This window comes from Rhinatrema bivittatum, chromosome 15, assembly GCF_901001135.1.
Source record: "Rhinatrema bivittatum chromosome 15, aRhiBiv1.1, whole genome shotgun sequence".
Taxonomy (NCBI): domain Eukaryota; kingdom Metazoa; phylum Chordata; class Amphibia; order Gymnophiona; family Rhinatrematidae; genus Rhinatrema; species Rhinatrema bivittatum.
The window spans coordinates 73942341-73954648 of NC_042629.1; the positions used below are offsets into that span (position 1 = coordinate 73942341).

Here is a 12308-nt window from a genome sequence, read left to right on the forward strand (position 1 = left end):
GGCAGACCCCAATAGACAGCATTACAGTAGTGCACCCCAGCCATCACCAATGCATAAACCACAAAGCCTGAAAATTAAAGACTGTCGAATCTTAAATGAACATAAGCTGTCCGAGCTACTCCCCATATCTGGCTCTCCAGGTTCCAATTACCATCCAACTTAACGCCGAGGGACTTGCTAGCAGTATCAGCCTGACTGCATGCTAAGCTAATTCTTTTTTTTCTCCTCACATCTCCCCTAAATCCTGACCTCCCTTTCCTTTGGATCACAATTCAACATTTTCTTATGTATATTTGATTTAGAATCTTGTTTTGAATTGATTCTTTATATATTTCTGAAAATTTGCATAAATAAAAAATTAACAAAAAAACACACCAAGGGACTTTACAGCATCCACAGCTATCACCGCCACCTCCTCAATAGTAAGACAACGCTTCTCTAAGCCCACTCTGATCTGTAATACCTCCATTGTCTTTGAGTTCAGAATAAGTCTCTTCTCTTCAACCCCTCCCTCACTGCATCCACACATTCACTAAAACATCGCAGGCTAGAATCCACATCCCAACCCAAAGTTAACAAAATCTGTCTCTCTGTGTAGAGAAGAGTAGAGGCGTTCCCTAAAGATGCCATATACACATTAAAAAGTAGAGGCAATAATGAGGATCCATGTGGAACCCCAAATTTCACCATGGTCAGAACATGGCCCCCTGAACAGGGGCGTGGCATCCATTGTGCACAGGCACCACCAACTTTAGATGTTCCTAGCCACCAGGAGATCCCATCCCGCCCGGCGGCCTAAGTGAAGGGGGCCTTGCGGTTGCTGAAGGCTCACGCCAGAAGTGAAGGAGGTCCGGGAATCATGTCCTTCTCGAGGGAGGGAGCTAGCATGTATGTGTGTATCTGATAAGAGTATTAGTGTGTATGTCTGTGTGAGCATGAGAATGACCACGTGTGTATATGAGAGAGGAGAAACCTTGGGCACCTCCCTTCCCCCCCTCCCACTAATCCATGACAATCTCAGGTTGACCAGAAGTCAAAAATTCCCAAGTATGGCGAGTGGGTGATTTATTTTTAATTCTTATTGATTTTAATTGGTTGGGTGTTATTTGATCTGTATGATGTTTTGAAATATTTTATTGGTATTTTGGCAATGCAAAAAAATGTGTTTTTAATTATTGGATGTTCTGTTATATTAAATTAGTTTGGTTTTACTATTATAATTGATGCTTTAGATTTCTTGATTTCATTGCTTAATGTTTTCTGAGGAATGGAGATGCTCGTTTTCACCACAAAAAGATTGGAGAAACACACGCTCAAGGAGAATCGAAAGAAATAGAGCGGGAAAAAGGTTTAAAGTCCTCAAAAACTCTGGAAGTTATGTGTCTTGAAAATGTTTTATTCAGAAAGAACCCCAAATTCAACAGCACAGAAAGCAAATCCTTAAATCTCCTGACACGGACGCCGTGTTTTGCCAAGCAAGGCTGCCTCAGGAGAGAGAGTTCAGGCGACGAGCTCAAACGCTTCAATACCAGACTGTAATCAAAGACGGAGGACTTAAGAATTTGCTTTTGGTGCTATTGAATTTGGAGTTCTTTCTGAATAAAACATTTTGAAGTCCCATAACTTCCAGAATTTGAGGACGTTAAACCTTTTTCACACTCTGACTATCTGTTTTGATGTTTCTGTTCTTGCATTGGTGCACTACCTACAAAGTATGGCCTGTCGCAATTCCATGTCAGTTTCTGTCTGCAGGCTTCTATTTATGGTCTCTTTATTCTGTACTTCGTGAGGGTCTGTCTGTGCCACAAGGTGAGGTATTTTGCTAGTGTAGTTTCTAGAGCAGCTTGGCTTGTTCTGTTTTCCTGATAAGTGGTAGGTTTGTGTTCGGAGGCTTGGGGTAATATTTCCAGTGTTGCCTTTTCCTAGGTGCGGTTGTTACTGTTTGAGTGCTGGCAGTCAGTGCTGTTTTGGAATGGGAGGTTCATTATATTGTAATTGTATTTTCCTCAGCACATGGCTTTCTGAAGATCAGGCCCACACCCAATAGGCAATACAATAGTCCTCATTCCCTATGTTCAAAATGTCTGGTTTTATGCAGGGTTTCCTGGTTGATACCACACCACAGCATGTAAATACAATATATATGTTGTGACAGTTTTAGGTCAAAAGACTGCACTTTTTCATGTAAAATCTTGTATTAAATGAATAATTTTTAACTTGTGTGTGGAGAGGGGAGACCTGGGCACAAAGCTGTAAGATTTACTTAGCGTGTTTAATACCCTTGTACTGGCCCTGATCAGAAAAAAAAAAAAAATACAAATTAAATGTAAAAAAAAACAACAAAAAAAAAAAACAGAATGAGGAGGGGCCAGCATGGTAATTGTTCACACAGGGAGGCAAAAAAGCTAGCACTGTCCCTGCTCAGCAGTGCATCCCTCCCCAGTGAGGAGAGAGAGCATGGGTGGTGGTGAGTGACAGAGGGAAGGAGCCAGTGCATGCGTGTCCCCGAGAGGGAGGGAGGGAGGGAGGGGTGAGTGACAGAGGGAAGGAGCCAGTGCATGCGTGTCCCCGAGAGGGAGGGAGGGAGGGGTGAGTGACAGAGGGAAGGAGCCAGTGCATGCGTGTCCCCGAGAGGGAGGGAGGGAGGGGTGAGTGACAGAGGGAAGGAGCCAGTGCATGCGTGTCCCCGAGAGGGAGGGAGGGAGGGGTGGGTGAGTGACAGAGGGAAGGAGCCAGTGCATGCGTGTCCCCGAGAGGGAGGGAGGGAGGGGTGAGTGACAGAGGGAAGGAGCCAGTGCATGCGTGTCCCCGAGAGGGAGGGAGGGAGGGAGGGGTGAGTGACAGAGGGAAGGAGCCAGTGCATGCGTGTCCCCGAGAGGGAGGGAGGGAGGGAGGGGTGAGTGACAGAGGGAAGGAGGAAGTGGAAGAGGGCATTAAGAAGAAGATAGGGGGAAAGGTTTTGTGAGAGAGGAGAGCATTTGTGTTCCCTGCTCCCCTCCACCAATCCACGACAACCTCAGGGTGACTGAAAATCGAAAGTTCCCAGGTGCTACTTCCAAAAAAAAATCCAAAAACCAAGGTTGCTTGCAGTGAAAGGTGTGTGTGTGGCTGTTACCGAGGTGACCCCAGAATTTGAATTTTCTTTTGTATGGCGAGATGGCGTGGGCATTCCTTTTGGGTACCTCAGCAGGGGCGGCAGCAGGTTGCCATGAGCTGTTCCTAACAAAGAACTACCTCCCGCAGCCTGACATCATCGTCGCACGGGCTGGCATGTGAGAAGGAGGCACTTCGAGCCTGGCCTGCATGAACGTCAGGCTCAGAGAGCTGCCCACACGGCAGCAGCAAATGATCTGATGCCACCAACTTCAGCGGTCACCCCACAACCCTGCCCCTGGAAACCCCAGCATCTGTGATCTTATCCTTTAAGGAGTCAGTAAACCAGGACTCCCGACAATGGGTCAGCAAAACTGTACGACCCACCAAGTCAAAAGCACTTGCTAGATCGAGCATCATGAGCAGGGAAAGAAATCCTCTGTGCAACTGCTACAGCACAGTTTCCATCAGAGCCACCATAATTGTCTCCCTGCTGCAGCCTCTTCTGAATCCCGCCTGCGCCGGATCTCGCTTCTCACCCGCCTCTAAGAATTCAAAAGTCAAACCGACACCCTCTCCTCCAGTATCTTAGCAACAAAAGTAAGATATGTTCTTCAGACTATGACGACTATTTAAATAAACCATTTAAATACAGATTTCTGTGACCAAGCGTTATATCGCTGACTGCACCAACCTACAGTGCAAAGCTTCTATTAAAATCATCAGATCAGAAGTGTAGAAAAGAGTGTCAGTAAATGCAATAAAATATGTTTTTTAAATCCGATCAGACATCAGTGGCTATTCTGGTTCAAATTATTTTCAGAGATCAGCATTTTAAGATTTATGTATAGCAAACCAATGAAGGAGACAGGAGAAGCACAGAAAATCAATGTGTGATTAGATACTTACATCTAAACTGGAAAAATCATTCTGATTAGGCCTACAGAGCCATACAAATTCTGATTTTGTATGCATTATACAGTGTTGTCTCCACCCCAGACTAAAACAGCACAGAGACTTCTGACTCTATGCTGCCTATGAGCTACGCTGCAGCTCCACACAAGCATTTCTCCCTCTCAGAGGGCATGCCAACACACGGCACATCCTAACGCCGCCTTCTGAATAACAGGACTCACTCTGTTAAAGCGTTTGGCTTGAAAGAGATGCCCGTTCACTCGGTGCAGCTTCCTCCATCTTCTGGCCCCTCGTCGGTAGATGGATTCTAAGAAGGAAATTAAAAAGATGTAATGCAGCAGCATAGCAGGACAGCAAAAGCCAGGCAGGCTACGGCTAGCAAGCGGAGAGCTCAGGCACCATCTTCATGTTCCAAACATCAGTGCCGAGCAAAAAAAAAAAAGCATCAATATCTACACATATATCTGTAAGAGAATGCAGCCAGGCAGCAGATGCTTTTAAATGAAAGCCTCCCTCCTCAGGAAGTGATTTCACTGCTGCCCCTGCCTTCTCCTCTATCCCCCCTCTCCGTTTCTCGCATGACTAATCTTCTCGCAGTTACTCGCTGTTCTAGGGCCAGGTGAGAAACAGGCATGGCAGCTTTAAAGATGCACTTCTGATGCCGCAGCTATTTCAGCAATATTGACAAACTGCCCACCTACACCACAACACATTAGGCTACAGATGAACAAAAATATTAATTTTGGTCCTTCTAGCCAAGCCATAATAATGAATTCCCATCACTGTCTGTAACTAGCAAGCCAGTTAGTTACCTTCTCTTAAGTTCCTGTGACGTTTCCTGGCAGATGCTCTCTACACTCGAGTATAAAAAAAACGTGATTTTACCCTAATATGCAATGCAAATTAATCTAGAAATATTTTTTTAGCTGGACCTCATAAAAAAAAAAAAAAAAAAAGGTCCTACTTTGTATTTATAATCATTGCCCAAAAGAGAATCCAATCCAGTGTAAGTCCAAATCCATTTTTTGAAATATTTTATAATACAATTAAAATGTGAAATAGCAAACAAAACCAAACCTTATCTTGAAGCTCCAACAGGAAAAAGAGCTGGATGTACACCGGTAATTTTGTCCAGTGCTGTCTCTTGTATTTTATGCTTAACCCAACATAAGCATAAAACTGAAGAGACAGCACTGGACTAAGTTACCGGTGCACATCCAGCTCTTAGGGTGAAATCACGTTTTTTGTATTTGTTTCTTTTTTCACTCTGAGTGAGTTCTTTAGTATATTGTATTCTCAACGCTCGGGTGGCATTATGGGGCATAACCCCATCCATGCTAACCCACCCCCAAGCAGGGGGACCTCTCTATCTCCTTGGGTGGTGACCTACCAAGGGTGCGTCCTTGGGTCAATGCTGACACCCAAATCTAAATCTAAACCCCTGACTCAGGGACCCTGCCCTACAAGCCACCACCTTCAAAACATTTTGAGACCAAGTTTTCATCCTTCTCATTGGGCTTGCAAACCTGCAGGCTGATTTTTAAAGGGAAGCTCCTCATGGAGTTTCCCTTTGAAAATTCCTCTGTAGCTGGCGCTTGGAGGATTCTTCACCTCATGTCCTTTGCAAGTGGGGTACAGAAGAGTAATGAACATGCAGTGATTGCATTCTCTCAATGCTCATCCTAATCCCTCACTCAACGCCACACTTTCCCTCACTCCCACAAATGTGGGGGCAGATGAGGCAGGAAAGAATGGAAGCACTTTTTGATGAGACCTTCCCCATGTATAAAACGCTCATTTACCCACACAGACTGCCTAAGAAACATGCCTCCAACCTACTCTCTCTCATAACCCAATACATTTTCAGTCAAGGAGAGTGGGTGGACAAAGTGCCTGGGAGAGGCACCAGTGGCATCAGGCTTGCGGCACCATTCTCCTTCCCAGCTTCGGCAGGGGCCGTCCAAGTGCAGCCAAGTTACAGGCAATGAGATGAAAACCTGGAGGGGGGAGAGGGGGATGTCGGGATACGCAGAGCACAGCGCCACATGAGGTACATCTCCCATGAACTATGAGCCGGGTCCTTATTATTCTCTCACAAAAGCAATATTGTTCAATATAGTAGAGTAGGACTTTCACCTCACCACACCATGACTAATCCATTTACAGGTCTCCTCAATTCCTCGATTAGCCAAGGAGATCCATGGGTTGGCCAAGATCACTACGTTCATCATTAAAATGATCAGCTCAGTTTCTCAGTGGCACCGATTAGGTTGGATAACAGGGAAGCTACACTGCATCTAATTGCTATCAGTCGCACGGTGGATAGAGCAGTGCTCAGAGTCAGAAGAGCTCCTGACACTCATGGAGATCAAATACCAGCTCTGACAGTGCCTTTCCTTACAAGGCTGCAAGTCATTTTAGTTCCCTTTTCTTCGCTTTACTCAGGTGTAATTGAATAACTCCGATATTGCTCCTTCTCATACAGGTCAGGAATTAAAGCGATAGGCATGCCTTTCACTCCAGAGGGTGGGGGTGCATGCATATCGCCAACGTGCCACTGGGATCCACGTTGGATGGATGACGTTACAGCGTAAGTGCAAATTATTCTTACTAATTATGAATATAATTTGTTCTGAAATCTGCACCTTTTCTTTCCCCCCTTATCCTCTCTGCAAGAGCTGGTAATTAAGCATCTTTCTCACATGACATACAGCAGTTACATACACTGATGAAATGAATGGAAATCTATTCTTCACGCGTGTATTTTTAGCACATTTCAGCCAGAGCTGAAAGCATTATAGCAGTGATGGAACCCATCCGTCTGTCCAGGGGCGTGATGCTTTCCATAAAAGATGACCGACAGCCGCCTCCCCTTTCTGAAGAAGGCCTTGATAGTCGTTATCAAAGATGAAAAGTGCAAGGAGATCCCATGCAATAATTCTGGTTTTTACTTCTTTCCGTGCACACTCTGACTCAATAACCTGTAATGCATGTGCTCTTCCTTTTCAGATTGGAATTCGTGGCGCATTAATATGCCAGATTAGGCACACTGAGCAAAGATACCAAGAGGTTCAAGCAAACATGATCATTGTGGTTTTTACTTCTTTTACATCAGTCTGGCTCAAGGTTCCTGGATCCTCTCTATACCGTCGCTTTTGCATGATGAATTGTAAAGTGCGGCCTCGCCAATGTGGGGGGCGTTGGATGCTCTGATCGAGCCCACACTCTGATTCCTATCAGAGAGCTTTACAGACATCGTTACTATGGTTTGTAGAAACCTTTCCCTGAATGGAATAAGCCATACAGGATTGGCAAACATTACAATATCACTCATGATGCAAGTTCATGCAAAAATATAATTAAAAAAAAAGTTATTTTAAAAAACTTTGCCCAAAAAGCTCTTTACTACTGTAATGAAAGTGCAGCAATTATCTAATGTGCAAATTCTAACTGCATATTTTTTAAACAAGAAAATTACTAGCTTTAGGCCTAATCTGAGTTAAATTAGGGCACAGCTAAAGCAAAACCTCTTCTCTCCTTCTGTCTTTAAAGAGCAGATCGGAAGTCAAGAACTAGGAAATGAGGCTGAATTCTATTAAAGCAGGACCTCTGAGCAATAAATAAAAAGAACCTGCATAGCCAGTGTTCTCCTTAAATATTAGAGCCCCACTATCATAATCTTCTACTGAGCCCCACCTATAAACTCCTACCTTAGTCGTCCTCGGTCACGGCCTTGCTATCTTAATTCTAAGCCTCTTGTGTTTTGCTCTGTGTCCTGTGTGTCTGTCTTGACTAAAATGTAAGCTCCAAGAAGCAGCGACCATCTTTCACCTGTCTCTGTACAATGCTGGGTACATCTAATGTGTGATATACAAATGCAAAAGGGGAGTGCACCCTAATGTGTGATATACAAATGCAAAAGGGGAGTGTACCCTAATGTGTGATATACAAATGCAAAAGGGGAGTGCACCCTAATGTGTGATATACAAATGCAAAAGGGGAGTGCACCCTAATGTGTGATGTACAAATGCAAAAGGGGAGTGCACCCTAATGTGTGATGTACAAATGCAAAAGGGGAGTGCACCCTAATGTGTGATGTACAAATGCAAAAGGGGAGTGCACCCTAATGTGTGATGTACAAATGCAAAAGGGGAGTGCACCCTAATGTGTGATGTACAAATGCAAAAGGGGAGTGCACCCTAATGTGTGATGTACAAATGCAAAAGGGGAGTGCACCCTAATGTGTGATGTACAAATGCAAAAGGGGAGTGCATGCACACACAAACAGGCGATAAGAGGGTGGGGATTCTCCCCTCCTAACACCACTCACACCCCACATTCACGCATGGGTGGAGAGGAGAAAGGGGATTAAGGGTGTACATCCCCTCCCCCCCCCCCCCCCCCCCCCCCCCCCCCCCCGACACACCAAATGCTACCTCTACCATCCCCCCCAACCCACCCCTTACCCACCGAGATGCCACCCTCTCCCCAAGTACAAGACACATCCAGGTCATGGAGTCCTAAAGCTCTGAAGTTGCCATGCGAGTCTCACCTTCTCTCTTTGGAGGTGGGGCGGGTCCATGCACCCAGTGTCAGGGGTAACGAGGGGGCCGGGCTGAGACTTCTGTAGCTCTCTCTCCACCCTCCCTTATCAATACATCACCAGAGTTAGTAGCTCCACCCAACCTAAGTACAAATAAAGTGTCCAGAGCAGAGAAGCCCCAGCAGGGCTGGCGAGCAACGCAGTCTCTGGCAGCAACACGATGGAAATGAAATACGAAATATTGTTCTTCTAAGTTTAATGTTAATGGAATACAAACTTTTTACAATGCAACCTTTCATGATCCAAAATCTTATATTAATATTGTAAGTACAGCTATCAGCCGTTTGTCTAGAACTGCCCCAGAAATACGGCCCTTGCACACTAGTCCAGAGTCAGACAAATAAGAGATTTGGTGAGATTTAATTGAGGAAAAGGGCTGCCTAACTAACAGGCAGGCAGTGGGAGGGGTGGATGGGTCTCTTCCTTTGCACATCAGAAGCTGCCTCTCTGCACAGATATTCGGGGCAAAGTGCAAATTCTAAAAAGGTAACCATATGGTGTGGAAGGACAAGTTGCTAATGCCTTTCAGATTTTATCAGATGCTTTAACATTACGGTAAAGATATCAGATACGGCCTCCTTGTAATACAGTTTGCATACAGGACATAGCATACAGAGTTTATGTCCTCTCCAGTTAACAATTAGATCACAAGCAAAACTGAAACACAGTACACGCTCTTGTTGGAAAATTAAGCAAACACAAATAGCTGTTAACTAACTACTCGGCCAGGTCTCTAATGATTTTTCTGGCAGATTAGTGAATTAACTTTATCCACTGAATAGCATCACGAGCTTTCGCAGGAAGCAGAATGAGAAAACAGGAGGCAGATATAAGGAGTAAAATAACGATGTATTATTTTTTATTAAATTAGTGTTCCTGAGAGAGCACATGTCTGCCACACCACTGTGCAGCACTTGATTTAGGATACATGATAGGAGATCGCTTTAAATCAGCTAATGTGGCGCTGAGAATGGAGGAACACAGCAGTATAATTTGCAATTCTGTAAGAGCGCATTATAGGATTCGTGCCATTGAACTGATTTTATTTGTCTCTGACTGCAGTTTACAGCCCACTAATAACATCAAAACAAATGAACTGTTTTCATAAGTACGTCTGTGACCATGAAAGATGTCTCTGGACAGCAGAAGCCTCAATATGCCCAAACATGAAAAACAAAGTCCCTGCATTTATGTATTTGGCCATTCTGTACCTTAATCAAGGTTCGAGAGGCCATACTGGCCTTGCACCTCACTGGATATTTTGCAGGCTATGACATTTTTCACTGAATGAACGAACCAACCCCAGATGATGTAGAGTATCAGCTTTCAGTTCTACGCGCGTGCCGCCTTCTCAACCGGGCTTACACAAAGTCATGTATTATATCAGCGGTAGGCAACCCCCGTCCTGGAATGCCACAATGAATATGCAGGAGGAATCTGCACATACTGCTTCTATTGTATGCAAATATGGATATCTTGACAACCAGACCTGGTTGTGCCTACCCCTGTAATATACCTTCTAGATGATTCTTTATCTTGTACCTTAATCAGAAAAGCAATGACTTGCACTCTGAAATGTAAGGACAGCCACAACTGAGAATAAACAAGAGTATATCACTATATATACGCCCACACACAGTATATGTTAAAGGACTGGCGCAATGGCCAGTCCCTGGACCCGACTCCTACTTGCTGGGCTGGCCGGGGAAGCTGTGGAAGCAGCACTCACAGCCCCTGGGGGAGGGGCAGGAAAGATTCCCAGCCACCGCTCAACCCTCAGTTGGTGCATACGCTGGATTCTGGGCAGGGGAGAGGCCATAGCAAAGCTGAGCTGTATGGGAGGGGGCAATAAAATGGGGCAGCTGCCAATGATGGTGCCTGGTTCTCTCTCTCTCACTTAGGGCAGGCCTCAGTTCACAGCTGGAAAGCCAAAGTATCAGGTGCATTTGGCCAGGATGAGAAATAAAAAGAATATCCACACAAATTTCTAGAGAGAAGTGAACGACTTTTCCAGACATGAGCTCTGTAAATCCTGTCAGCACATGTGCCTGGCCGAGCACTTGGTTCATCTCAGCAGGCTCTGCTGTCTGTCCCTCATCTGCAGAGGCTGAGTTAGTTCTTACCTGAAATTACATATTTAGCTGTATAGTATGGTATGGTATGGAGATTCGCTCAGCACGAAAGGAAATAATTGAAATCCTGGCTTTTCCAGGACAGATAGGATGGACACTGAGTGCTGGCTCCTTGCCAGTTGTTCAGTAGTGATTCTTGAATTCTAGGCAATTTGTCTGAAATATATCAGAAACTTACAATACACTAGTTTTTAGTGAGTATTTAGCATTATGAGGTCAATAATTAAAGGCATTTATCCAGTATTCAGTTATTGAGATAAATTCAGACTTTTGTATCACTGCCACTTATCCGTGAAAGTCAACATCTAGATAGAATTTATCCAGATAACTGGAAGGTGTTTTGGGGGCATCCCAGGTTGGGACTGAGTTAGTCAAATAAGTTATTCAGCTAACCGTAGACGTGGCCATGAGCAGGGTTCACATTATCCAGAAACATGTATCCAGATAACGTTATTTTATTTTTATTTATTTTTTTTATTTGACTTGAAACTTTTTATATACCGACATTAGTAGGGGGACATCACATCGGTTTATCTTAATCTTACGTTAATCTTAAATCGGCTATGTTCATACAATATAACCAGCTGAGAGGTTGCATATGTATGTATATGATGATCCTACCGATTTTTGTGACTTGCTTTAGTATTTATGAACGATGAGGTGTGGTCTCAGAAGCTGAACTAACAGTTGCCACACCTATACTCCAGCTTCCCGCTGTCGTTTTTCCTCCCCCACCATAACGTTATCTGTACAGGGCATTCGTTTATTTCCTGGGGAAAACCAGATCATGTTAATTATGCCACTAAAGCAGCAATGCAGGAGGCTAAGATATTTACGCTTAAAAGTTTTGCGCTCCACGTGGCTCATTTCCGTTTTCTTACTGCGTCTACCCAAGCGCCTTCCTCTCTGAGAGGGAAACGCCCAGAGAACGGGGCGTGTTCTTCGCAGGTGGGAGAACAAGCATGCGGAGAAATTCATGATCTGAACTCGCTGCCATCTTGTGGCCCTCACCTCTGTGCTGGGGAGGGCTCTTGTCCCCCGTCCCCCCCCCCAGGCTCAGAGCATGCTGCCTTTCCTTCTATCCTCTATTATTAGGCTGGTCACAGTGAATTTTAACTATCCCAGTTTCTATGGAAACCGGGTGTCATAACAGCAGGACTGCTGTACAACTCTCTTATGTCTGTCTGCTGCATCTTTCATTTTGACTTTTACTTTCTCATTCTTGCTGCATGACCATTCAATTTATTTTAATGTTAAGTACCAGAAAATGTACAAAGTTTTCGCAATAAATCATATCAGAAAAACGCGATTCTGCATGCAGCCTGGAAAAGAGAAAAACAAAGCTTCTCCCCCCCCCCCCCCCCCATAAACAAGTGAGGAAGCAAAGTCCAGTCAAGGGCCTCAATGCCCCCAGATATGACCCCGTTTCCTCTGGCTCAGCCATAAGGTTACCACAAATTCTGGATTTGCAGGGGAAAAACCACCTCTGCTTTTACTGGTACGAAAGTGGATGTTTGCTCCATTACTGCTCTAGGGTCAACTGGCAGCAGATTTCAAAGCTGGAG

At 44.6% G+C, this 12308-nt stretch overlaps 1 protein-coding gene across 7 annotated transcripts in view; it reads right to left on the bottom strand.

Moving 5' to 3' along the window:
- The window catches only part of PRKCZ (protein kinase C zeta), a 141426-nt gene that overhangs the window by 43963 nt on the left and 85155 nt on the right, over window positions 1-12308 (bottom strand). For all 7 annotated transcript variants that reach the window (XM_029577889.1, XM_029577887.1, XM_029577888.1 and 4 more), the window contains one exon: window positions 4230-4315. In XM_029577889.1, the coding sequence (XP_029433749.1) occupies window positions 4230-4315 (86 nt within the window). The remainder of the gene's footprint in view (window positions 1-4229; window positions 4316-12308) is intronic.